The sequence below is a fragment of the Symphalangus syndactylus genome, chromosome 21 (assembly GCF_028878055.3).
Source record: "Symphalangus syndactylus isolate Jambi chromosome 21, NHGRI_mSymSyn1-v2.1_pri, whole genome shotgun sequence".
Classification (NCBI taxonomy): domain Eukaryota; kingdom Metazoa; phylum Chordata; class Mammalia; order Primates; family Hylobatidae; genus Symphalangus; species Symphalangus syndactylus.
Genome location: NC_072443.2, coordinates 57,458,182 through 57,486,090, shown reverse-complemented (window position 1 = coordinate 57,486,090; position 27,909 = coordinate 57,458,182). Strand labels below are relative to the sequence as shown.

The 27,909-nt window shown below is 51.2% G+C and overlaps 1 protein-coding gene across 4 annotated transcripts in view; it reads left to right on the top strand.

Moving 5' to 3' along the window:
• The first annotated feature begins 837 nt into the window (after positions 1-837).
• SLC6A1 (solute carrier family 6 member 1) overlaps positions 838-27,909 on the top strand; it is a 46,882-nt gene continuing 19,810 nt past the window's right edge. The window contains exons 1-5 of one of the 4 annotated variants that reach the window (XM_055259451.2): positions 838-1,231; positions 24,066-24,127; positions 25,513-25,842; positions 26,237-26,368; positions 26,992-27,092. In XM_055259451.2, coding sequence (XP_055115426.1) covers positions 25,605-25,842; positions 26,237-26,368; positions 26,992-27,092 — 471 coding nt within the window. In that variant the 5' untranslated portion in view covers positions 838-1,231; positions 24,066-24,127; positions 25,513-25,604. Of the gene's footprint in view, positions 1,232-14,102; positions 22,574-24,065; positions 24,128-25,451; positions 25,843-26,236; positions 26,369-26,991; positions 27,093-27,909 lie in introns of those variants that run through there. The other 3 variants (XM_055259449.2, XM_055259452.2, XM_055259450.2) reach the window with 3 other exon arrangements.

Below are 27,909 nucleotides of genomic sequence, written 5' to 3'. Positions count from 1 at the left end.
CTGGAGAGAAGGAATCTTTTCTCTGAGTTCCTGGGGAGCCCAGAGGGAAGGGCAGATGTGGCCCCATTCCCAGAAGCCTTTATAAAAGAGGGTGAGGCGGTCAGGCCTTGGCAAGGACAAGGGAAGGAGTCCCTACGTGCTGGACTGGGATTGGCTGGAAAGGGGACTTCTCTGGGAGAATCCCTCAAACTTCAAGAACTGGGAGAAGGGTGTCTGGGGCTCCTACCACCATCCCTGTTTCCCTTTTGAGTAATCTGTTTCCCCATCTGTCCATCCATACACACAGCCACTTGTGTCTCCATGACCAACTGCTGGCAGTAGAAGGGTGTCCTTCCCACCCCCACTCTTACACACACTCCCAGCTGGCACCCAGAGCCTGGTCACCCCAGGCCAGGCCTGTGTTTCCAGGTGTAACGGGCAGGAGATGCTGCCCTAGGACTAGAGCAGGGAGGGGGCACGGGCCCACCCCCACCCACAGCGATCCACAGAGGGCGAGAAGAGGACGATGGCAGAGAGAAACAGAAAAGACAGGCCAACGGAAGCAGTGCTGCAAGGCTGGAAGGAGAAAAGCCAGGAGGGGAGTGCTTGCTGTGAAAGACAGGGAGACAGAGACCAAGGCGGACAGGCGGACAGGCTGGTGACCCAGGATGAAGCCGGGAAGAGCCATCAAAGGAAGGAGAAGGAAGGAGAGAGACTGGAGCGGGACGGCGGGGCAGGCGAGGGAAGGAGGGGGTGGGGAGAGGGAGGGAGGAAGAGAGAGGGGAGAAGGAGGGAGAAGAGAGCGCGAGAATGAGAGAGGAAAAAAGGGAGAGGGGAGGCGTAGAAGGGGAGAGGAGGTGAAGGGAAAAGGAGAGAGGCTGCTGGCGGTGAAGCTGCAAGAGGCAGCTGCGGAGGGAGCGCGCGGCGCGGGCCGGAGGAGCGCTGGGCGGGGGCGGGCGGTGCGGGCAGGGCCCTCCCCGAGCTGGGCGGGCTCCTGCCGCCGCGGGCCCCGCCCTCCCCCTCCATCCCTCCGGTCTCGCTCCCCCCTCCTCTCCCATCCCCGCGTCCCTCCGCCCGCCCTCGGAAGACCGAGACAGCGGAGAGGTTGCCGGTGAGCTGCGCTGAGCCCAGGAGCCGAGGAGTCGGGAGCGCAGCGCAGCCCGAGCCCGAGCGGCCCCGCGTCCCGAGCGCACCGGAGCGGCCGAGCCGCCCCGCGCAGCGCCCGTCCCGGGCAGCGCAGCCCCGGCTGCAGGTAGGAACCGGCGTCCGGCGTCGGGGCGCGGGGCGCAGAGCCTGGGATAACGGCGCAGGACCGGCCAGAGCCCGGAGCCGCCGCCGCGAGCCGGGCCGGGTGGGGGGCGGACACCTGGAGATTCAAGCCCCCGCGCCGCACCTTCCCTGGAGCCACATGCAGGAGCAGGGGCGCCGCTCGGACCCCGACGTGCGCCCAGGCCATCCGTCCCCAGGGACACGCGGGAGGCAGGAGGGCTGGAACAGAGGCGAGAATTGCATGCCCCTTCCCTCCCGCGGTGCCCCACTGGCCCCGCAAGTTGGCACTGGATTCTGCTGGAGCCGTCGAAGCTCCCTATTCATTCCCCAGGGGATGGAGGGGACGCGGAGTGAATGACACGAGCAGCGTTGGGGGGCCGTCCGCCACTTTCCCAATGCCGGGGTCAGCTGAGCCGAATTAGAGCTATGCCCCTCATTTGTTCTCTGCGGGCTACGGCGGGGTCGGGTGCGACTTGAGGATGGGACGTCTCTGGGACAGCCCAAGCTCTCAGAAACGTTGGCTTAAAAGCACACCGCGGCTTGGGCAGAGTGCACCGGAGCTAAGCCTAGTGCATCAGAGCTCGCGCCGCGCTCCCCCAGCCCCGACTTTCTCCAAGAGATGTGGGGTGCGGGCGGTCCCTTAGAGGGCTGGAGGACTGTGCCTCCTTGCTGCTTCCGGAACTGCGCTCCCCTTCTTGCTTTTGGTCTCTGCGTTTATTCCAGGGCGCGACACTGCTCACCACGGTAGCCTCGGACAGTGCCCATTGGGTTCTGAGCACACGTCCCCACGGGTGGCACCCACAGATGTCCTGTTCTGGGCTTGGCTCGGTCTTCAGACCAGAAACTCAGACCGGGCAGTCCCCTGTTGAGGATCTGAGCTAATATCCTCCCAAAATAGACATGAACCTCAAGGAGAATTTTTTAAAAGCCAAATGATAACACCACCTTCCTTCCCGATGTGGGGCTGGAGCGCTCATTCCCTTTCCCAGGAAACTCAGCCTTATCCCCATGAAGAGCTGGGGGGGGGGGCAGGGAGGGAGGGAATAAAATGGCTCCTGAGCTTTTGTGACACCCCAAAAATCAGAGACGGTATCAGACTGAGTGGCATTGGTGGTCTACCTTTGTTTTTCTGTGACACACAAGGTGGGTGTTTGGCAAGAGAGGAGGGATGTTGCGTGCTGGATAGTGCCTAGATTCTGTGTCTTTGGGAACTTTGGGGGAAGTGTCCTCCTGAGGGAGCCTAAAAAGGCTGTTACCTCAGTCCCCCAAATTCCAAAACAAAGGAGGTCAGTGAAAGCTACTCGCATTTTGCATGTTATCTCTTTATCTTTGGAGCGCATTGGGAAAGACTGACCCAGCTCCAGATCAGGGTCTGGTTGGAGCAGGCACAGACCCTCTCCAAGGCAGAGAAGGGGAAAAGGAACTTGCCCTTAGAAGTGGGAGTCCCTGGGGGAGTGGGATGGACCTTTTCCCAGAGCAGCCCTGGCAAAATGGCTGAGCCTCCCTCGAGCCTCAGAAATAAATCGTCAGGCAGGCAGCAAACAAAGAAAGAGCTCTGTCTCCAGCCAAGCGCTGGCTCAGTGGCCAGTCCTTGGAGGACAAACAGTGAGTCCCAGGCAGAGAGACGCAACCCGGCCTGTCTGGCAGAGCATCTGGAAAGTGGGGTTCCCCTAGGAACACACAGGAGAGAGGCAGCCACTCTGGAAGTAAAATCGGGGACCCTCTGTCCTGATGTGGGACACTTTATTTCAGGTCTGGAGGCTTGATGAGAAGTGGGTCTCCAGGAACTTAGATGGGGCTGGGAAGGATGTCTAGAGACCAAGGAGTAGGTAGCTTAGAAGGTAAAGATGAGGCAAAATCAAGTCCATCGAAGCCGAAAGATGCACAGTGGCCACGTCTCTCCTGCCTGCCATGGATTTTACATGCCTGGTGACCCCAGAGCAGCAAAGGCTATAAATTTTTTTTACATGTGGCCCAGCACACAGCAGGACCTCAATAAATCTCTTAGAATAAAGCCTGCATGGATGGAAGGTGATGCTATCACTGGCATGGTCCTACCTGCAACCTGTACCTGTCTCACTGAGCCAGGAAGGCTATAAAATATGGCCCCTTAGTCCATAGCCGGGAATGAACAAGCCCCAGATGAGGGTTTGCTTTCAGCTGGGGCATTGCCATTTCTGGCCAGGTGACCTTGGGTACGTTCTTGTTCCTGTTGGAAGGAAGGAATGGAGTACCCAAAGCTTCCGCTGTGCCAGGGGTTATTCCTACAAGAACCGTGTGGAGCAGGCACTATTCTAATCCCTACTTCAGAGGCGATGAAACTGGATGCCGAGAGGGAAAGTGACTTGCCCAAGGTCACATAGCCAGGAGGAGGAAAGGCAGGGATCTGAACCCTACTGTTCTAATTTCCAGGCCAACTTTGTCCTATCGTGGGTCTCTGGGCCTCGGTTTTTCCATCTGTAAAGTGAAGAGATAGGGTGGTAGTTCCCGTGGGCCTGCCATTGGAGCAGTGGCTGGTCCTCTACCTTGGTGGCATATGACATGCTGAGAGCACCATGAAATAAATAAAGCACCAATATCAGGCCACTTCTTGCCATCACACAAAGACGCCGTTCCTTGGCTTGGCTATGAGCTCAGCAGCTGAGATAGAGTTCCACACTACTTGGAATTTGGAGATGTCTTTTCCACCCTCTTGCTTCTCTATGGGTCACAGGCAGAGTGTTAATGACTGTTGATTCAGCCTTGCCACCACCTTTAGCCACCTGCATCCTGAAGTCCATCTCCTTTGTCCTTGGGAGCCCATCCCTGTTGTATAGCCCAAAATGTGCCCACCTTCCCATTGACCACCACCCCACGTCCCAGCAGCCCCTCTCCTCAGCCACAGCCCCAATGCCAAACCCAGTTAGAGCCACTTCATCGCCTCTCTGCCCAAATGGAAACTAAAATGCGAGCGTCAGCAGGCCTGTCTATGCCTGTATTGGGACTACCCCTTCAATTCACCCATGCAACATCGCCTGAGCTTCTCTGTGCCTGGAGAATGGTGGGCAGGGTAGAGTCCCGCTGGATGACAGCAACCTCAAGTTGACTTCAGTTGCCAAGAGCATTGGGCACTGCCCCCGCCAGGTGAAAAGATCATCATGTGTCCACTGTTCTGTGGCTTGGCACGCCTCGATGCTGGCTTCTCAGACAGGCCCTGCTCGGGTGGCTCTTCTTGCCAACATTACCCCGTTCTCTGAAGGGCACTGGGAGATGGAGGGGAAGAGGGTGGTGCTTGAAAAAGAAAAGGTTGGGAGGCCAGATGTGCACCCCAAAATAGGACTTCCCAGGAAATGGGTCTCAGTGAGCGTATTAACATCCGGCATCTTCATCTACTCCATGCTCACCTAAGACCTCTGGGGTCAGGGGAAGCGGCTATGGAGTCGGTGGGAAGTGGGCCAGGAGCAGAGAGGAGAGTTGCCTGGCATAGGCAGTAGGTGTGAATGCAAACTGTGATATTTCAACAGAGACCTGGAATTCAGTCATAAACAGAAAAGGAAGAAAACACTAAATATTCTTTCAATGCAATTGTATCAAAAACAGTAATAACTGTCAGTTACTGCATGTTGGCAATATGCCAGGGACTGTGCTGTATGCCTTACTTACATAGTTGCAGTTAATTTTCACAAAACCCTGTGAGATACGTAGCATAATGATCCCTGTAAGGGTGAGGAAACTGAGGAGGAGAGGGGCTAAAGCACTTGCTGCAGGATCACTGGGCTAGTAAATAGCCTTAAAGCCCAAACTCAGTCACGGCATGCTTAAATCCCTGCCACTGAAAAGCCCCTGACACTGCTTACTTGGCAATGACCATGAGCACCCCCCGCTGCCTCCACCCCAGTTGAGGAGCTGCACAGTTTACAAAGCACTTCTTCATCCATTCCATCTGTGGAGCTTTGCCACAGCTCTGGGTGGCATGATAGCTTCTGTGTGATAACTGGGGAAGCTGACTTGCAGAGAGATGAATTTGTGCCCAAGGTCCCTCAGCTGCTAGGTTGCAGAACTGGGGTTCAAATTGAGATGTCCAGCCTGTTACAACATATTTGGGACTAGATTTTAAATTCATTTGCAGCTAGTGCTGATGTCGTGCACTCAGCCACCTTTCCCTAACTCTCGGGTATCTCCCAATTTTGTCTCCACCATCTTACTGCTCAGGAAGCTATTGAGAGTGCCCTGACAAAGCCATCAGCTGCGTTTACTGTGATCTGACATGACACAAAAGTGGCATCCGATTCTATGCACGCTGCCTGCAGCGAATGGCCTTCTATTTTTACATTTCTCACAAATTGGAAATTACAAGGAGGCCAGGTCTTGCAGAGAGATTGGCTGTGGTGCTCTGAAAGCAGGGGATATACAACTAGGTGGAACGGGCCACTTTAGGATGCCAGGGGCCCTGTTGGCTGTGAAAGGGCCCCCCTAGCTGCTGGGGCTGGATGGGATCCTGGCACACAGGCCAGGCTTGGGGATGCAGGAGTTAGTGACTGCCTTGGATGGTGACCCGCAGCTCTGCCCACCTGTCGGCTGCCTGGTGTCTGCAAGATCTGTGTCTCACGCCAGCTCCTGAGATAACTGAGCCCTGGCCAGAGGGACATTCAAGGTCAAAGATGCCCTGAAACATCGACAGCAGGTTGCTTTCATGGATGTGTTGTTTGATAAGGAGATTCTGTGCAGGGAGAGGGCAGCAGCCACAGGGAAGTGAGCAAAGACATTTGGTATCAGCGTTGCGGTTTGCTGCAACTTAGCGCTGATCACGATACTCCCGGTCATCAGAACCGCACTTTATACTTCGCTAAAAATGCTCTTGCAGCTGCTCTTTCTTTTGATCATGTATGAAGTATTCCAGGGGAAGAAAATATGGTCTTTGAGATCCTGGAGAAGAATCCTCTCTCCAGTAAGGAGTGATTTTTTTAAGCTAGTTTTCTCGTAAAGCCCAAATCAGAATGACCTTGACCCAAATGAGGCTCCTTTGCACACATGTGCATACACGCACACGTTAACACTTACGTAGAATTTCAGTTTTCAAAGTGTTTTCTCAGTCGAAGCTTGTGACAGCCCTGGGAGCTTCAAGTGAAGGTAATTTTATTGTTATTATTGGTACCATTATTATCCCCATCCAAAAGATGAAACTGAGGCTCAGTGAGCCCTGACTCCTCATCTCTGTCCCCTAGTTTCCCAGCTGATGGAAATCACCTTTTCTAGGCTGAAATCCAAGTTCACCAGGTAGCCCCTTGAGAAGGAGCCCAGATGAGGCCAGATCTGGTAGGAGGCAGAGCACAGAGCACTCAAAGATGGAGACCTACAAGAGAGCATGGGAAGGCACGGCTGTGAGGCTTGGGAGAAAAGGGCCGTGGCATCCTGTTGTAACCTTACCTGAGCTCTGGCCGGAGATTAACATCTCCTCGGTTATGCCCAGAGTTTGGGGTCCAGAGTGTGATCATTTGGCCGGGGAGTCCCAGCAGTAACGAGGCCTGGAGGGAGAGGAAGGGATGGTTGCTCTCACACACCTATGTGCACACAAGAATGCCTTCCTCGGTGAATTGAGGGAGAAATGAACACCAGGGGCCCCCATGAGATTTCACAGAAGGATCTAAAGGTCTTTGTAGCCAGGAAGGTTGTGGGGAGTATTTGTATGTGAGCCTCAGCTCAGACCCACTGGAGGAGCAGGCTATGTGCTTCTGAGCCATGCCCAGGCACGAGGGCAGGGATGGGGTGGGGATATGGGATGGAAACCACTTGACCCTGGCCATGACCCACTCGCCTCTGCCTTTGGACTGTTGCCATGCTGGAGATTGTGAAATATCACGAGTTCTAGGAGCTTCCCTCTGGGGTGCAGGGGGAGGCAAGATACCTGAGGGTTTGACAGTTCCCTGGCTGGATGGTGGGGAGAGAACTTGTCCAGCTGGGCCCTGACAATGAGTTCAGAGAGCCTGCTGGGCACTGGTCCCTGAGCCAAGGCTGATGCTGGACGATAGGTGCTACTCTCTCCTTCTGCCAGAGGGGACCCTGAGCGCAAGGGTGGTGGAGTCACTCGCCACAGGATGCACAGACCAAGTTTGGACCCAGGTCTTGGTGATGCCATCGTCACACTGCTTCTGAAAAGCACCTGAGACAAGATAACTGTGGGGGAGCTAGGGACTTTTTCTCTGTATTCGCCATTTCTGGCTGTGCCATGCAAGGGCTGAGAAAAAGTGAAAACAATACAAAATAAAAGTGGCCAAAAGCAAAAGCCACTAGCTTCCTGGGCACTGTCTGAGCTGCCAGCCTGCAATCCAGGCTTCACTGCCACCTGAGCTGACTATGCCCCTTTCCGCCCAAGTCAGATGTTTCCAGAGCTTAAGATCAAGGATCCACCTATGATTAAAAAATAATAATAAAAAGTAGGCCTGGGGAGAGGGAAGAAGTCATCTTACTGAAGAGTATTTTTTAAAGATGGAATTTAAATGCATGCATGTATTACATATGCATTTTTAGCAGGTTGGTTCAGCATAATGACACAGAATGATCTGATATGTGCATCTCTCAGTCTTGGGCTCTGCCTGTGACCTAGGCACTGAGCCAGTACTTCACAAGCATTGTCCCAGGATCCTCAATAAGAAAACTGAGGCTCAGGGAGCTCAAGAAGTTGCCCAAGGTCATACCACTGACACGGGGCAGAGCTGGGAATCAGATCCAAAGCTGCAGGGCTCCGAGGCCTGGGCTTGCAGACCTGAGAAAGAAGTGGGAGAGCCGCCTCCTGCTGGGCCTCAAGCCTGTGGGGGACCGTGGCTTTGCGTGCTCAGTTCATACAGCCCTTCCCCTCTTGGCTTTGCATGCTCAGTTCATACAGCCAAGAGGTTTGGACCAATTGGATAGGACGATCGGCTGCTCCCCGCGCCAGGCGCCAGTTCTCCAGGCAAGGGGAGGGAAGTTGCATGCCCCACTTCCTCCTCTCCTCCTCCATTTCCCCCATAATAGCCTCCCCGGGACTAATGACTGAGGAAGATAAGAGCCCTTTCTCCAAATGGCAGTGAATGCCACTAATGACACAGCAGATGCAGCACTGTTAATTATTCCACGGGTATTAAATGAAAACGCCAGCCCTGGAGGAGTTAAATAGCGCCACTGATCTGGCAAAGTCAGTACTTAAAAGTGGTGCCATCAGCCCGGGCCAGGGCAGAGCAGCCCCCTCCCCAAACTTGGAGCTAGACAGGAGTCACAAAGTAAGGGTCCCCTCATTGGTTATAGACCCCTCTTCAGCTCAGGGTCTGAAGCAGCTCCTTGGAGACATGGATCAGTGGCTGCTTTGGGAGATTTTCTTAAAGGCCCCCGGGGGGCCTAGACAAGTTATCCTCAGGGGCAGATGTGGACAAACAATTGGACCGAATAAAACTCTGAGCACCTACTGTGTGCCAGGTCCTATTTTGGATTGTAGAAAGAAACTGGATGCTGTTACTGCCCTTTGAAGATCCACTTGCAGTGAAAACCGTAGATTCCTTAAGAGCAGGAATGCTGTGTTGTTTGGAGTCTCTGGTCCCATAGTCAAGAACACAGAGTGGGTACCTCTGTATTACTTTGATTATCTGCTGGTTCCTTGAATGAGAGCCAGAGGCCACACAGATTGTGGCCAGAGCAAGATCGGTGGGCAGAGGGACTGGGCCAGGGTCAGGCTGTCTTCTCCAGGTACAAGCAATGTGACCTTCCTGGACAGCTTAGACCCAGATTCTGAAACGAGCCATGACGTGAATGAAGAGCTGAGTTTTCCACTTGCTGAGGCACCACAGGCGACTCCTTTGCCCTCTCTGAGCCTCAGTTTGCACATCAGCAAAATGGGGAGGATAAGGGCTATGATGGCTGCAGGCAAAACAACTGTCTCCTAACCAATCCTGGCCCTGAATCTGGAGGATCACAGACACCTCATAAATGTTTGAACAATGACATTCTGGAGGCAATTCAGCAGAGAGAGAGAGTGTAGTCATCAAAGGCAGCATCTGGTTCTTCCTCTGGGTCTCACTCAAATCTCACTCCAACCCCCAACTCATCTCCAGCAGCTCAGGTCACTTGTTCCCAGCTTCCTGGACCTGGAAAGCTATTTCTCAGGTCTTTCTAGGCTAGAGAACATCACAAAACCCACCCATTTCAGACACACCTGTGTTATAGATGGGTAAACTGAGGCCTAGAGAGGAAGAGTCCTAGGTCTTACAGAGGCTAGGACCCAGAGCTTCTAACCCCTAACCCAGTGCTCTTTCCCTTCCACCAAGCCAGCCCAGCTCCTCTGTTAAGAAATTATTAAATAGAGTTGGTGGAAGGACTCTGGTTGCCGTGACAACGGAGCCTGTGTCCTCGGGAGATAATGGCATTGCACAAGGCAGAGTGATGTGTGTTGAATGCTGATTCAGGAGCTGCTAGAGTGAGAGTGAGTACAAGAGGAGAGTGGAGGGGACCATGTCTAGAACTCGAGCTTCCCCAAGAAGGAGGTGCGGGACTGGTAGGGGTGGGGCAGATTGCCTCCTCTACTTCCATCCTTTCTACAGCCTTGTCAGAATGGGATACTTCCCTGCACTTCGTGGAGGTGCAGAGTCAGGTGAGGAGAGGTGAAGTGACTTACCCCAGGTCACACAATCAGGAAAGAGCCAGAGCTGGGATTATACATCCAACCAACACGGGGGCTTAGGCTATAGGGAGGGCCTGGAAGGAGGCTCATCTGGAGGGGCAGGGGATGGTTGATGGAGACCTCTCTAAAGTCTTAAGTGGTTGTGGAGGTCCTGATGGTCCAGGAATGACAATTCCAGCCCAAGAGGAAGAGAAAACAGAATGTCAGGGTAGCTAAAAGCATCAGCTTCGGAGCCAAAGTCACATCTCTCCCTGAGACTTCCTAAACTGTGTAATCCTGGATGAGTCACTTTCTCTCTGAGCCTCAGTGTCCTCATCTGCAAAATGGGGATAATACCAGCACCTACCTCATAGGATTGTGGTGAGACTGCATATCATGAGGCAGATAAAGCATCAAGCCCCAATCCTGGCCATAGCTCAATCACCAGCAGTTGTTATTATGAACCAAAGGGGAAAGTATAGGAAAAGGGTCCACTCCCAACTATGTATCGGCTTGTAATTTGTGGTGTTGGAAGAGTGAAACTGGCTAACACAGTACAAGCATGATACATAACAGGGCTCTTCATTCCAGGCTGGTAAATATCACTAGAACAAATGAACAGCTCCATCACCAAAAATATACATAAATATTTTGCATTTGAAGAGTGTGAATGGCATACCTCACTGCAAATGTACTGTCCTTAAAAACCTCGATGCACACCTCACTGGGGGAATTTGTGTTTTCTCTATGCAGCTGTCTAAATGACCCCATGCTGCAAACACTTTTGGAAAATAAACACTCTCACCCACACACCTAGTTTCTCTTCTAGAAGCACAGCTGGTGCAGTGTACTTACCTCCCTAATCAGGGATTGGAGAACATGGGGTTAATACCCTGTGAAACCCCAAAGTGCATCATTTGCATGCTGGCAAAGATGCAGGCTGGCAGACAACCCCATTCCATTTTGGAAGCGGAAAGAGGGTGCTGGACTCAGGCATTTGGCTGTTTCAAAAGCGCTGGTGAGAGCTGTGATCCTGATGATTTAGATGCAAGCAACCATTTTGTTTGTTTCCGCAAACCTGTTTGAGCAAATCCACCCCCAGAGATAGCAACCTGTTTCTGGGTCCCCTGAGAGAGAGGGTCATTTGTTCCCTGCTGTTTCTGGGGCTGGATGCCAAGCTATGAAGCAATGAGCTGAAGACCTTGGATCCTGATACCCCTATTCCATGCAGGCAGAAGAGGGGTCAGGGAGACTGATTCAGTGAACAAATAAAGACAGTTGACATTTAACCAGGATTTTAACGGGTGTGCCAAATTGCAGGATACATACACATGTCCACTTTGGGAATCGTGTTTAATAAACAATTTGCCCTAAGAATTTGATTTGATCAGCATCTCCCAGTGACTCCCACCATTCCTTTATATTGATTGCCTATAGGTTAAGATAACACTGGGCCGGATGCAGTGGCTCACGCCTGTAATCCTAGCATTTTGGGAGGCTGAGGTGGGCAGATCACGAGGTCAGGAGATCAAGACCATCCTGGCTAACACGGTGAAACCCCGTCTCTACTAAAAATACAAAAAAATTAGCCGGGCATGGTGGCGGGCGCCTGTAGTCCCAGCTACTTGGGAGGCTGAGGCAGGAGAATGGCGTGAACCTGGGAGGTGGAGCTTGCAGTGAGCCGAGATTGCGCCGCTGCACTCCAGCCTGGGTGACAGAGCAAGACTCTGCCTCAAAAAAAAAAAAAAAAAAAAAAAAAAAAAGAAAGCACTGGCCTGCCTTCCACCCAGGACTTTTTCCCATCACTAACTAAAAATATGAATGAAAGCCCTGATCAGGTGGCTTATTATAATATCTGCCAGGTATCAAGCATTTACTATGTCCTAGATGCTGTACTAGCTACATATTTCCCCTTTTAATCCTCATACCAGCCCTAGAAGTAAGTGTTATCACTTCTGTTTTAGACAGATAGGATAGGTGACTAACCTACAGTCACACAGCATTGAACCGGAGCTGAAACTAAAAACTAGGTGTCCTTGCCCCTAGGGAAGGACAAATTTTCTTTAAGTCCCACGAACAATGAGCATACTTATGAAGAGCTCCTGCTTGGGATATCATAGGGTGATCAGAAGTTTGTTTGTCAGGAGCCATGATAGGGGCAGGCAGAAGAGAGCATTGGTCATTGTCCGTGGGACTTAAAGAAAATTTTTTCAATAAAAATCTGATTTTTAGCCAGACATGGTGGCACATGCCTGTAGTCCCAGCTACGTGGGGGGCTGAGGTGGGAGGATTGCTTGAACCTGAGAGGCAGAGGTTACAATGAGCCGAGATCATGCCACTGCACTCCAGCCTAGGTGACAGAGTGAGACCCTGTCTCAGAAAAAAAAAAAAAAAAAAAAAGAACCTGATTTTACTAAATGGGTAGACTGTTCTTGCTACAAAGGAGTTTCCACTTTACAAAAACAAGGGGCTCTATACCATCAAATTCCTTTCCACAGCTAAGTGAGTGAGTCAAGAACACATGCACTGGTGAACGTGAGCGATCAAGTCTTTTAAAAATAAAATTAGCCTTTATATTGTGGGAAAATATTTTAGACCCTGGAATCTGACCCTTAATTGACTCTGAAAATACACGCCTCCCTCATTCTTGCAGCATATTCTAAAGCAGAGTCTCTCTGCAGTTTTTTAAATCCAACTGAGCTTTTATTAAGAAAACAATAGGATTTGTTGTTTCCCAAATATAAAACTATAACACCAAACATGCTTTTTCAAACTTCACCACTCTCAAGAGTTTGACATATCCCCTAGGGAAGGGGCAATATTAACCCTCATCCATCTTCCACTGCTTAGAGAAAGAGTTCTACTGAGTGACTAAGATTGCACCGTGTATACAAGAATTGCAAATTCAGGGGCCATCGAGGGCCAGACGGGTCACAGAAATGAGTGAAGAGGTCAGGGATAGGATGACAGTAATGGTGAGATTTGTAGTAAACTAGAAAACACATCACCACTTCCCTTCTCCAAAGCATGCAAGTTCAAGTTCTAAAATTCAAATCTGATACCACTCAACCAAACATATTTGTGGGACCCATTCGGCTCAAAACCACCACATTGAGATCCCTGGTGCTTCTTGTTGTGACCTTGTGTGATCTTGATCCAGACAGTTTCTCTTTGGGGCTCAGTCTGATTGTCTCTAGAAGGGGCTGATAGAGCCTGCAGAGCTGTTGAGAGGGAGAAATGGAGTCCCAGGTGTGGACACTTGATAAAGAGCCGTGGGGCTGTCTGCAGCCACTGTCATGGATGTGCCTTCTGTGACGCTAAGCCAGCTCTCCGTTTGGGCTGTGCTCCTGCACGTGACTTATTTGGTTCATCGTTTAGTTCAGCCAGCCCTTGCAGTGTTATTTTTTCTTTTCCCCAAATCTGAGTTCTTAAAGGGCCTTTATCTTAATGCCCGTCGGATCCTTCCAAGCACATCTTGAACAGGAATGAACAGCTATTTTAACCCCACGGGCTTCTTACAAGTGTGTTTTAAAAGGCAAAGAGCGATGTAAAAGAATGGCAAAAGGTCATCGTGCCGCTCTTATTTCCTGGTCTGAGTCAATCGTTTCTGGCCGGTTGAGCATAGGGCTTTTACAGAGGCATCCCCTGGAACTGAAGTCCTCCAGAAAGCCCCACACCCCTCAGAGGCAGGAGGAAGAAAGGAGCCTGGAACAGGTGGTGAGGGTGCAGAGGGTGGGCACCCGGACCTGTTCCACAGGGGCTCGCCCTCATGCCCGCACAGGGTTGGGTGCTCAAGCTGGCAATGGGAGGCAGCTGCCCTGAGCGGAAGATTGAGACTAATGGGCTGGCCCCCAGCAAATACAGTCAGAACCAACTAAAGGAAGTCAGTGGAAGAGGCCCTGCAGCCTGGGTTCAAAAATCCCAGCTCCTCAGCCACTTTTGACCTTGGCCTCCGCCAACCTCAGGCTTCTCTTGGCTGAAAGGTAGGCTCCTTCCCTCCCTCCTTGGGTTCAGTGAGCTGACACAGTGGAGCCTTGCACAGCTTACAAGCAGTGAATGGCACATCTGTTTTCCCTTCTGTCCTCCCTTCCTTCTGCCCTTGTTTTTCCTTTCCCCTTTCTGATCCCTTCCTGTGCTCCTCCTTTCTTCCTCCTGTTTTCCTCCTCATCACTCTGCTCCTTTACCCCAGCCTCCTCCTTGTCTGTTTCTCTCCTCCTTTCCTTCCATACCCTTTTCTCTCCTTTCCCCTTCCTTCCCACCGTCCTCTCTCTCCATCCCTCTCCACTCTTTCAAATCCACCCAGGGGGATGCCTCTGAGTTCCTGTGTCTGATCCCAGGGTTCAATGTTCCTCATCCTGCAGCAGACGTTTCTGCGGGCACCCACCAGCCCCAGCATGCGCTCCAGGGCCAGCCCAGGGGTTGACATCCAGGGCTTTCCTTACAGGAAGCAATCAAGAGGGTTTCCAGCATTAAACCACTCAGGAAGCAAGGCCAGTTTCTGCCCAAGAGCATGCCTCACTGGCCCCACAAGAAGAAACAGGCCTAAGGCTCAGTGGTGTGCCGGAGCCTGCTCACAGATGGCACATACCCAATCCTATGACCTCGTATTAGTACCTTGCATGGGCCACGGTGGGAGTGTTTACACCACAGAAATCAGCAGATGCTGCAAATTGAGTCTTCTGTTTTGTTTCCTGAGAGCCTATTGTTAAAATTTACCAGCACACCATTGCTCTGTAGACCTGCCACCTTCTCCGAAGCAAACGTTTCTGTGCTGAGGCGTTGTAAGAACAATGTCCTCTGCCATAGAGGGCAGAACCCAGAAGAGCACATGCATATCTAGCACTGTTCAAGCTGCCTGCTGTCGGGGAAGCAGAGCAGGTAGAAGACCTGGGCCCCGTTCTTGCATAGTTGACAGTGCAGCTGGGAAGCTAAGACAGAAGAATCCGTAATTAGTCAGGAGAGAAGCCACGTTGTATAGCGCGACCAGGCCTTCCTCCTCGCCCCCACCATGGTCCTGGCTCAGGCACTGTCCCTCATCCTTGCACCAGCCCTGCTACAGCAACCTCCACCCATTCTCCCTCTCCTCTCCTCCTCCCCACACAGCTGCTGGGCAGTCTTGCCAAGTCACCATCACATCAAATCTCCCCATCTTCCGTGGTTCAGGTGGCAGCCCTGGTGACCACCCCATGCCCACAGTAGAGAGGGATAGTTAAGAACATGGGCTTTGGAATCAAACTGCAGTGTCTGGGAGCTGGGAAGTTGTTTTACTGTCTGAACTTCGGCTTCCTCATCTGTACAGTGTGCAGTACAGAAATGCCGTCAATATATTAAGCACTTCCTCAGCCTTCGGTGTGATTATCATTCTCATTACAGGGTAAGATGTGCCCTCTTTTCCTGCATCAGAGCTCTTTACTACTACTGGCGGCTTCCTGTTCACGTTTCCCTAAATCACCCCAGGTTCTAGCCCCCAACAAGCCTCCTCACTGTCTCCAAATATGTTCTGTATTTTGGCTTTGTTCTCTCTGCCTGGAATGGACCAGGAGCAGTTAGGGTTGCAGTTAAGAGCAAGGAGTCTGGTCCTGCTCCTCTAGCTGTGATTATTTTAAAAATATCCCCACTTCTGCTCCCTTTTCCACCAACCGCAATGCTACCCCTCCCAGTTGCCTGCCTGAACCCAGACCCCGGGGCAGGGTGCCACCTCTCCTTCTCTGCGTGCTGCGAAAGAACTTACCCCGTGGATGTGGATTGTCCATGGCCCACCTCCCAGCTGTCCCAAGAGCTCAGTGGCAGCAGGACTCAGACTCCAACTTGCATCTTTGTCCCTCAGCACCCAGCATGAGGCCCGGCTCCCCAGAGGTGCACAGTCGATGCAGATCAGATTGAAAATTGCCTTGACAAAATGAAGTTCTCAGTCGGGCACTATGGATAATTAGGGGCCAGAACAGACGTTAGTAAACCACTGAGCGTGTGAGCGAGACAAGCAGGATTGGATCAGAGTGAGGTGGAGCTGGAAATTGGAGTCTGACTCTCCTGCTTGCACACAGAAGAAAGCCGAGGCACAGAGAGGGGAAGGGACTGGCATAAGAGTCACACAGCTAGTAAGTTTAGAGTGAGATTTCAGACCTGTGTCTACTGGACTTCAGGGCGTCAAGCTAACTGCCCTTCCTCCTCAGGTCAGCTCCTCGCGGCAGCTGCAAGGCACAAGCCACGTCTGCAGTTGGAGGAGAGCTGGGGTTTCCAAGAGGGGAGTGCTGCCCCTAGAGGCTGGCTGCCTCCTGGGGACTCTGATTAGAGCCCCCAGCCCCACAGCGCAGCCAGAATCCCACGTGACCTCCCAGGGGCTCCCTGTATACCTGTAGGATTTGTCCAGCACAACCATAGGAGCCATTTTGGAGCCAGAACTCAGAGGCTTTCATGCTAGCAGCCTCTCTTGGGTTTCTTAAAAAGAACAGCAGACCTTGTCCTTGTGGAGGTTTGTCCTGGAGGGAGGTGGCTGCTGGGGACGGGCCATACTTGTACACCACAAATGGAGGAGGGCTTGGGGTGTTCCACGGGTACCCCATTAGAGACAGCAGAGTGGTTAAGAGTTTGGACACAGGAGCCCAGCTGCCTGGGTCAAGGCTTGGCGCCCCTAGCTCCTAACTGGGACACCTTTGGCACGTCACTTTAACCTCTCTGTGCCTCAGTTTACCCATCAATAAAATGGGGGCTAAAAGCAATTTAACAGACAAAAAGCATTTAGAGTGGCCCCGGCACATTAGTAAGTGTGTCCAGCTCACTTCCTCCCTGTACTGAGCTCTTCTTTTTCTTTCACCCGTTGCTAATGAAAAGTTGGGGAATTTTTCTTTTCTGTAGGCGGCTGCAGAAGAAGGAGAACCATCCTTCTAGAATCTGTTTCACCGTTGGATGGGTCTGTCATATTCCAGAAGTTGCAAAGTTGAATTTGTTCTCACCTGGGTTGTCGGGGTGGGGGTGCCCTCTGGCCTTCTTCCACATTGTGGTTTCAGAGGTGTCCTAGAAAACCTGACTTCTAGGCTCTCAGAGGCTGAGAGCAGAGGGGAAGGGCTAGAGCTTCCATTTATTCATCTGTCCTAGGACAGTGAGGCTAGGCAAACTCATCTCCACGCAGTCACATTTCTCTCCCTCTGGCATCCAGCAGTCATGCTTGGGCAGGTCAGGTCATGAGGCCCGATAGGTCTAATGGCTTCAGAGAATTTCACACAGGCCAGTGCCTGGGAGGCACTTCCTGGACAAGCAAATAGCACCAGACTATAACTCAGAGGGCCTGGGTCAAGTCCTGTGTGACCTTGGGCAGGTCATTTGACCTCTCTGGGCCTTAGTGCCATCATCTGCAAAATGGAACCGGTGATCATTTTAGCGTCAATGTATTTAGCACTTGCTGAACTGGGCACGGTGCTAGAAAATTCAAATCCAGTCATCACGAGTAGGAAGTGCTTACTATTGACCTCTTTTATTGACGAAGAAATAAAAACTTTTTTTTTTTTTGAGACGGAGTCTCGCTTTGTCGCCCAGGCTGGAGTGCAGTGGCACGATCTCAGCTCACCGCAAGCTCTGCCTCCCGGATTCACGCTATTCTCCTGCCTCAGCCTCCTGAGTAGCTGAGACTACAAACACCCACCACCATGCCCGGCTAATTTTTTGTATTTTTTAGTAGAGACAGGGTTTCACCATGTTAGCCAGGATGTTCTCAATATCCTGACCTTGTGATCTGCCCACCTCAGCCTCCCAAAGTGCTGGGATTACAGGTGTGAGCCACCGCGCCCAGCCAAAACAAAAACTTTGAGGAAATAAGTAGCTTACTTTAAAGTCACAGTGGGATGTTGTGTAGAGTAGGCATGCAATAAATACTACTGACAAAGACACCTGCTTCTGCAAATTCCCTCTCAGGTATGTTGAGGCAGCTGAGGGATTTATACCAAGGCATGAAACTGCTTTCCTTCATCTCTTGAGCAAAAGTATGCGGCTGGCTGGGAGTTGGGAGTCCATAAGTTTCAGGCCACTTTCATGCTGTGTGACCTTGGGCCAGCCACCAGTCCTTGCTGGGTTTTTTTCTTCATCTATAGAATGCCATGGTAGACCAGGTGCACCAGTTTGACATGGAGCAAGTCTGGACCATGAAGGAAGCCAGCTGGGTCTTGGCCCTAAGCACCACTGTGCATGGGGCTGAGGATCCAAGAATGGAGGCCTCCCATTTAAACCCCAAGCTGTCCAAACCAGCTCATTTCTCCTGTAGCCTGCATCCCACCACAGGCCTGGCTGGCCTCTGAGGTCTTGTTAAAATGCTGGGCCTTGGAGACCCTCTCTGGCAGCTCCCTTTCCATTAGGGCACCTTCTCCAGGGAGCTTTCCCTGACCTCCAGGACAGTGCGTGGCAAGTGCTGCCCACAGCACCGGCTGTCCCACACAATTCCAACCTTCCTCTAACCTTCTGTACCTGATCATCCACTATTAATTGGTCTTCACATTTGTATAACATTTTTCAATTACAAAGCACTTTTGCGGCCATTCATCTCTTTGAGTGGCAGCCTAAGCTGCTATTTATTGACACTTCCTGTGTGCCAGGCCCTTGGCTGGCCTCTTTCCGTGCATTATCATGCAATTCTCAGAGCAATTCTGTGAAATCCACATTTACAGATGAGAAAAATGGGACTCAAGCAAGCCAGATATGTAGCCCTATTACACAGAGATTTGAACGAAGGCCCATGAAATAATCTGGGTCATCCCTAACAACAGCTTCTGAAGCTTTCATATGTGCCTAAATCACGGGACCTGGTTAAAAATCAGCTTCTCATTCCACTGGTCTTGAGTGGGGCCCAAGATTCTGCATTTCTGACAGGCCCCCAGGTGATGCCGATGCTGTCTCTTGAAGAACCGCACGTTGAGAAGCAAGGCCCTGAATCACTGGGCAATTTGAGACCCCAGGCTGGCAAGGCTGTTTCCTTATCTGTCAGATGGGTGAAGTAGCCCTGGCTTACATAGATGGAATGACTCCCGGATGATATAGTGCCGCAAAATGCCTGGCACACAATAGGCGCTCAATAAATGCTAGCTCTTCTCCTTCGATAGGAGCTGGCATGAGTCTGGGTACACAACAGATGCTCAATAAAGCCTTGTCCAATGGATTGAGCCTAGCATTTTTCCCGAAGGCAGAGAATGAACTGTATTATGTTTCCCCTTGGAATGAAGCCAAACTCAATATTAATTTCTTTCTTGAACCACGGAGTTTCAAAAAGAAATAAAGGCAAACTAGAGTGATTGCAGTCTGAAGCGAGCCTCTGTAATTTCTGTAATTACAGAACGAGAGCAAAGCAAAGCAGGCGTGAGCACAGCCTCATGGAGGGAGTGGGGTGGGGGTGGGGGGAGGGGAAGAGCACGCCCTACTCCCAGACCCACTGCTCCCCCTCCTCGCTTCCCTGGCTTTTCAGGGCTCCCCACTCACTCCATGGCAGGGCCATGGCCTGGGACAATGGCAGCCCTGAGACTCCAGCCCTGGCCTCTGGGTCTCTGCCTAGGTCCCCACCCCACGCAGCCGCCTGTCCCTCTGATGCAGTGGGACAGAGGGAGATTGTCCAAGGCGGCTTCCACACACTTCCCTCCCCCTTGCCTGCCATCTGGTCCAGGCCTGGGCTGCTCACAGCCAATCATCCAGCAAGGCCCATGGCCCACGGGCCCCACCTCCAGAATAGATCCTGGGTGTCGGTGACACTTCCCCCCACTTCTGCCCATCCAGCCACCCCCATGCAAGCCGCCATCATCTCTCTGGACTGGCAGCCTCTGATCATGTCTCCCTGCTTCCCCCTTGCCCCTATGCAGCCTTTTCTGGGCAGCCAGAGGGAGACTCTTAAACTAACCATAAGTCAGATCTCCCCCACCACTTCAACCCCCACTTCCTCCCATCCCACTTAGAATGAAACCTGAATCCTTGCTGTGACCTCTGAGACCTGTGTGACCTGGCCCCTGCCCACCACCTCTGCCTGAATCCATTTCCTCTCACACTGGACTCCGAACACCTTGGCCACCTTGGTGTCTTTCAAAAGTGCCAGGCTCATTCCTGCCTCAGGGCCTTTGCACTTGCTGCTCCCTCTGTTTGAAATACTGTATCCCAGAGAGTCCCATTTCTGGCTCCTAATTCAGACTGAAATTTTTTTTTTTTTTTTGCTCAGGCCAAATAAAACAAGCCCAAGGGCCAGTTTTGACCCATTTTGCCACTTCTGATGTAAGGCTTCCAAACTGTACATGTTTTCTTTCCCTTACAAAGCATCTTGTCATTCAGAGATTGGCAGAGGAATTCTTTGTGCTTGGTTTGGCCCCATTTTTATCAATGGCTTTAACACTTGGTCACAGAGCATACACTGAGGAAGGATGGGATATCCTGGGAACGTTTTACCATCTTCCTGCCTGGAGTGTCTTTCACTAAGTCCGTCCTTCCCAGAGGCCCCATGAGCGAGTCATCTTCTGGTTTACGAATCTGATCCCATTATCAGCCCTGCCCCATCCCTGCAGCTAGTCCCCAAGTTCCTTAGCCCAGTGTCCAAGACCCTTCATATACTGACCTTCCTAGCTTCACACTGTATACTTTAGTACATGTGTTTCCCTCCACTTGGAACACCTTTTCTCTCTTTTTAAACCTGATGAACACCTATTCAACCTTCAAAGCCTTGCTCAAATGACCCCTCACCTAGGATACTTTCTCTGGCTGTATTAATGCATTTCTTCTAGGCCTACTGTGTCTTATTCTTACACCTGTTGCAGCACTTATCACAGGGTATTATGATCAGCTATAGGCAGAACTATTTCTCCTTCTAGGCCATGACCTTGACAAGGGCAAGGGTCTTGTCTTATTAAATTCTCACACCCTGAGTGTCCACCCCAGCTCCATGCACATAGGAGGCCTCAGTAAGTATTTACAGAAATGAATCTTTCTGCTGGAACCTGTTAGTTCACTGATTCGGATTCTGGTGACCAGGGTGTAGTTCAGAATACAAAATGCTTGAAGAGATGGCTCCATTGTCGTTTCAGCACATAGCATGTGCTCAGTAAATACTTGCAGAATGAATGTGTTAGTGAGTGAGTACAGAGGACCTGACCTGTCATCACTGGTGGTCTCACATTAATAGTGCCCTTTGAACGTGGCTTTAGTGGAATTAAGTTAATCATGGTATAGTATGCACCTGAAGGAATGTGGAGCCGGATTCTAGGTCTGCAGAATGTTGTCACCTGATGAAGAAGAACTGGAAGACGCTGGAAGAAGGCTTTGGAAAAATGCCCAGATCATGAGAAGGTGAGAGGTGTTTCTTCTGCCTGCTCCACCAGCAGGTAAAGGAGGCTGATCACAGGCTGGCACTCAGGGCGAGGTGGAAGAAACGCGTGGTCTTGCCACTACAGACCCACAGAGCTGTCCTCCAACATGATCCAAGAGAGCCACAAAACACAGGGGTGTGTCTTGGGAAGGGAAAAGTAACAACTTGCAAAAAGGTTGGTTCTCCTTCAGAGAAATGTTCTAGAAAGACAGCCAAGTTACCCTGCCGTGAACTCACACACACCTGTGCTTTCTGCATGTTATTTTTCATAGGAGAGGGAAGTGCCAGGAATTAAAATTGCCGAAGCACTATTCCCCAGGTGTGTGGGTGAGGCACGCTTCCTGGGACCACTCCATTTAAGCATTGGGTCCCAGGCCTGTTCACTAGGAGGAGGCTCTTTATCAATTTCCTCCCATGGACCAGATGATTGAGATTTTTTTTGCTACCAGACTTTATTATAGAATAATTACTTTTGTATTAACTAAACAAACAAATGTACCACTCCCAGCTTCTGACTGGCCCAAGGTGCTGAGCTAGACCTCTTTGCTTTGGTACAAAGAGAGCCCAAAGCCAAGAGACTTGACATTTCTGTTAGCTGGTATTCCCCAGGGGGACTAAAAGGATGATTTCCATTGGAGTTTTTAAAATGCTGAAGACACTGAAAGACCTGAATAGTAAGCCCTTAATAAACGTTATTCGGTATTATTATTGTTGTTGTTGTAGCCTTCTGGGAAGTTGCGAATGCCAGATTAAGAACAATGGACCCATACCCAGATGGTGGCGATTGCAGTGATAAGAATGGCTGAGATTTCCTAAGCCCTAACTATGTGCCAGGCATAGTTGTACATGCTTCACACGCAGGATCTCATTTAATCATCACCATAACACTCGGAAGGAGGTATTATTATCTTCCCATTTTATAGATGAGGGTCAGAGAGGTGAAGTAACTCACCCAGCATTAGTAGGTGTTGGAGGAAGCCAAGGTCTGTCTGACTCAGCACCAGGGTGGCTTTGCTGCTGTGTAAGTCAAAGAGCCTTCTCAGTTCTAAATCCTCAAAGAAGTATGAGTTATATCAATTCATGGCTTTACTTTGTTTATCTTCATATGTGCCACATCTTCTAAAAGGGAAACTCCAAATATAGTCATGTGGCTCCTCCTAGGGAATTATAGGCATTTGGCTGAATCTGAATACATATCCCCGTATTCCAGAAATTGGAAATCACATGTATGTCTTCTTTATGGTGAGGTCTTCAGAGCAGCCACCATCTCTGATCGTTCAGGGCTTGGCATGAGGAGGTGCTCAATATAGTCATGGAGAAGAACTCATGGACTGAACTTCCTGGTGAACCAGAGGGATGGTGCAGAGATTTAAGATTGCAACAGGAACCCCCAAATCAATGTAAGCAAAACATCTATTTCATGACTATGGGAATGTTTTGTAAAATCCAAGCACCAGCCTGAAGAAAGCCTGGAACTGCAAACTAGGAGCTTTGAGACACTCTATCTTTTGATGTCTAGTTTTCTCCTTCCTCAGCAGACCAAATCTCACTCTGAGTACAAGATGGGCAGAGGATGGCTGCCCCAGAGTCCCCAAGTCACTGGCAAAACTGCCCTTCTTCCTAGGTCCCATGCCAAATTTCCAGGGAAGGAATTTGATTGGCTAGCCTGGGTCAGGTGGTCAGTCCTGATCCAAGGTGATTGGATCATTTTGAAGAAATATGGCAGCTGGAGCCCACAAGGGTAGATCACGGGACAGTTAAGGGCATCATTATTACTAGAGTTAATGGCCGAGGCTGCTCTCTCCTGCGTATCCCAATACTCCCTGGTAGACCACAGAATCGGCCGCCTCCTACTATCCTGCCATTCTCCAGAAGGGGAGGCAGGCACCCTACTGAGTCCAGAGCTCTCTCTAACATTGCCATGCCCAGGCCAGGATCTAGATGGGCATCCAAGACCAGCCTGTGTGCCGTGAAGGAGTTCAAAGTGAGCAGGCCATCCCTGAGAACAAGGAGGAGGGGTGTTAGGAAAGTTTGGATTATCTGAAGATGGCCTGGTTCTCCGTGAACTCTGGGAGGAGATGATGGCGTTTGGTAATGGGGACTGCATGTGAGGGGCTGGAGGGCGAGTGCACAGCAGACTGGGCCCCCGCCGGGCAAAGCTGCGTGGAGGAGGCCGCGTGGGGAGGGCCAGGGCCACGCCGCACCTTGCTTTGGCTCAGCTCCCACCTCTGAGGGTCCGCAGACTGGTGCTTCACATGTTCTGGTTTGTTCTGAGGGTTCCATAAGTTTATTTTGTGTTATATTATTAATTTAAATCAGTTTTGTAGAACATTATAGAAATTTTAAAAGCACAAAGAAGAAAACAAATGTCACTCAAAAACTAAGCATTGTAACCAGCTTTGGGTATATCCTTTCTTAAAATAGATGTGGGGGGAGGGGGCAAAATGGGATAATTCGAAATAAACTGTCTGGAAACCTGCCTTTCTCACCCCAAAACAAGGTGCTCTTCCTCGTGTTCTTACGTGGTCTTTTTGTAACATTTCCACAAGTTTGGATGGAGGACAGAGAAAAGTCTCAGCAGCCCCTCTGTTGGTTTCTCTTTTCCTCTGATAAAATTATGGAATGTCTTCTCCACGCTGCCCTCATCCCACCCCCACAGCTGTCCCGAGGGCAGCGGACCCCACTCCTGCATGTTCCCAGCACCCCCAAGGGCCAGTGCCATGCTGCATGGACTCGCTGCGGCCACCCTGGCTGGGGACGCTCTGCGGGACACGCGCACAGCCCGGACGCCCTGGCAGGCTTCCTGCACCCCTGCTGCCCTCTGTAGGAGCTGCCTGCCTGCCCCACCACTGCTTCACCATCCCTCCTCTCCTCCCCTTCTCTGCTTTGCAGGATCTCACCCAGGGTGGCAGAAGGAGCCCTTCTGGAGCTGACCCACCCCTGACGACCATCAGGTAACGTCAACAGCTCTGGTAACAACATCCATGAGTGGAGTTCTCTCTCTTAACCAGGTTGGCGAAAAGCACTCTTGCAGCGATTACAGCTGAGTTTTGATGCAACTCTACAAGCCAGAGGGGATTGCCCCCATTTTATATATGGGGAAACTAAGCACAAACAAGAGCAGTACTTAGTAGTAGTATTGAGTAGTAGTACTGAGCAGTAGTACTCAGCTGGTAGAAGGCAGACTGGAGATTTGAACTCAGGACTAGTCTCAGCCCAATTTCCTCCACCGTATTGTACCCCACACTGCCCCTGGAACTAAAAAGGTAAGAAGGCTGCAGAGTGTCAGTAGAACATCTGGGGGTGACTGAAGGCTGAAAGAGGTCATCTAAACCAGTGGCCCTTAGCTGAGGGCCAGGGCTGGGCTGCCAGTATAAGAATTTCCTTTGGCAGAGCTTGTTAAAAGTATAGACTCAGGGCTTCCTACAACCCAGTGAGAGATGTACCAGTGTCATCCTCATTTTAAAAGATAGGGGCACACAGAGGCTGAGTGTACTTAAAGTCACACAGCTCAAAAGTGGTAAAGTAGGGGCAGGGCGCGGTGGCTCACACCTGTAATCCCAGCACTTTGGGAGGCCAAGGCGGGTGAATCACGAGGTCAGGAGATCGAGACCATGGTGAAACCCCATCTCTACTAAAAATACAAAAAAAAATTAGCCGGGCCTGGTGGTGGGCACCTGTAGTCCCAGCTACTCAGGAGGCTGAGGCAGGAGAATGGCGTGCACCTGGGAGGCGGAGCTTGCAGTGAGCCGAGATCGCGCTGCTGTACTCCACTCCAGCAGCCTGGGCGACAGAGCCAGACTCCGTCTCAAAAAAAAAAAAAAAAATGTGGCAAAGTGGACGGTGATCAGAGTTCGTAACTCCTAGGCTCTGTCGTCTTCACCCAGACCCCCCGTAGTGGGGACACCTTTCTCTCCATTCAGCCACAGGTTGAGCTTCTTTCTTGCTCACCTGGCGATGGCTAGTATGGCCGCAGAGTGTGACAAGGCCCCCAATTGCATCCTTGGAGGCAAAGTTAAAGATTTTATGATTAAATACTTAATATTTCCTGTTGGAAGTTTGGTGGCCTCAGATTTCTTCTCTGAGCAGGACATACAACAGAGGGTTGGACACAGATGGCCAGAGTTGAAGCTAGGCCAGGAAACATCGCTGTGTCTTTGGAAACAAAAGTCACCTTCCTTCCTCCAGGAACAAGGGCGGGTGAGAGGAAGAGGGCTTATAGAGAGCCTTTTCAAGCCCCTAGCTTGTTTATGGGTTATTTTGTTTTTGTCATTTTAGGGTGAGGCAACTCCAAGGTCCTACTCTCTTTCTGTGCCTGTCACCCACCCCGTCCTCCTAGGGTGCCCTTGAGCCGCAAAACTGCTGTCCACGTGGACTGGGGCTGACATCGCACGTCCATCTGCCAGGACCCCTGCGTCCAAATTCCGAGACATGGCGACCAACGGCAGCAAGGTGGCCGATGGGCAGATCTCCACCGAGGTCAGCGAGGCCCCTGTGGCCAATGACAAGCCCAAAACGTTGGTGGTCAAGGTGCAGAAGAAGGCGGCAGACCTCCCCGACCGGGACACGTGGAAGGGCCGCTTCGACTTCCTCATGTCCTGTGTGGGCTATGCCATCGGCCTGGGCAACGTCTGGAGGTTCCCCTATCTCTGCGGGAAAAATGGTGGGGGTAGGTGCTGGCCTGGGGACCTCCTGGCTAGGTCTGGACCCTGCAAAAAGGATCCTGCTTAGGCATTTTTCTGGGGCAACTGTAGGAGAAAAGCCCCCCTAAAGACTCCAGAGGGAGCACCAGGCCCCATTTCTTGTTTCTTGTCCCTTTATCAAAAGATTCCTGAAGGACAATTGTCCTCTGTTAATGATACCATGAAGTTCATCTATTCATCTGCAAAAAATGGGATGTATTTCACGTAAAGCTGTCCTTGGGCCTGCGGTTGGCTGTGGGTCCTGCTTTTGAGGCAGGTATAAAGAAATCCTGGATGGGGACCCAGACCCACGGCACTCCCTCTACCAGGGCAGGTCTTGAAAGTCTTGGGGCCATGAGCTCTGTCTTCTTTACCCTGCAGGAGCCTTCCTGATCCCCTACTTCCTGACACTCATCTTTGCGGGGGTCCCACTCTTCCTTCTGGAGTGCTCCCTGGGCCAGTACACCTCCATCGGGGGGCTAGGGGTATGGAAGCTGGCTCCTATGTTCAAGGGTAAGTCTGCAGAGCAGGGCCCTGGGTGGTGGTGCCCCTGCCCACACACACCTCTTCCCCTCTGGAGAGAGCGAGCTGTCTTCCCAGACCAGGGCTGATATCACATATCCATCCACCAGGTGCATATCTGAGCATAGTGAGGGCTGTTGCAAGGGGCCAGGTGGCAGATGACAGTGCTGGTCAGAAACTAGGGAGGTGGAGGTGGAGAGGCCCAATTCAGAGTCCCCCGCACATCAGCCTGCTCTGTCCTGTTAGCCCATTTATTTCCCCTGCAAGGGCTGGGTGTGACTTTCTTTGCCTCGGGCTCGGTGCCTGACAGGCACCCAGGTAGTTACATGGTGAGTCATACTCACTGACTGAGGGCCTGGGCCCCTCCTCATCCGGCAAACTGAGACCCCAGCCCTGCCTGCCACCACTCTGCACTGGGCTCCAGACCTGAGTCCTGGCCCCCTGGCTTGCCAGATGTACATGACCTTCAGCAAGTCACTGCCTCTCTCTTAGCCTCAGTGTCCTCAGTAATGCCTGTCTCCAAGATCAATAGGATTGTAGAAGTCGTGGAACATGCCACGACAGTTCATGTTAATTCCGTATTAAATGGATGCCTGTCTGTGTTCCGCTCCCAGGCGTGGGCCTTGCGGCTGCTGTGCTATCATTCTGGCTGAACATCTACTACATCGTCATCATCTCCTGGGCCATTTACTACCTGTACAATTCCTTCACCACGGTGAGTGGTCCCTTTGACCACCCCCTCCAGCAGGAGCCACACCCAGAGCCCACCCTCGGCCCACTGCGGCTACCACTCTGCTGACAAGGCCGTTCCTCCAGGAGTGGGGAACTTGGTTTGTCTCTTGTGGGCCTTGGTCTCCCCACACCAGCCATAGCCTCACAAATTTAGCATCTCCTGTGAGCCAGGCACTCCTTGTAGGCTCACATCCAATCCTCATGACACCCCTCTAAAGTGGGTATTGTTAGCACATTTTATATGGACACAGACAGCCTGGGTTCAAATCCTGACTCTATTGTATACCAGCTGTGCAACTTCAGAAAAGAGACTTAACCTCTCTGAGTCTCAGTGCCCTCATTTATAAAATGGAAATAAAATTAGAACCTGCCCCAGTTCTTCAAAAAATTAAACATAGAATTACCATATGATCCAGCAATTCTGCTTCTGAGTAGATACCTGAAGAAGTAAAAGCAGGCTCTCAAAGAGATATTTGTACACTCCTCTTCGCAGCAGCACTATTCACAGTAGACAAAAGGTGGAAGCAAGCCAAGTGTTCACTGATAAATGAATTGGTAAGCAAAATGTGGTCTACACATACAATGGAATGTAATTCAGCCTTTAAAAGGAAGGAAATTCTGACGCATGCTTCAACATGGATGGACCTTGAGGATATTATGTCAACTGAAATAAGCCAGTCATACAAATAGTGTTTGATCTTGCTTATATGAGTTCCCTAGAGTAATCAAATTTATAGAGACAGAAAGTAGAATGATGGTTGCCAGGGGTTGTGGGTAGGGGGATGAGGAGTTGTTGTTTA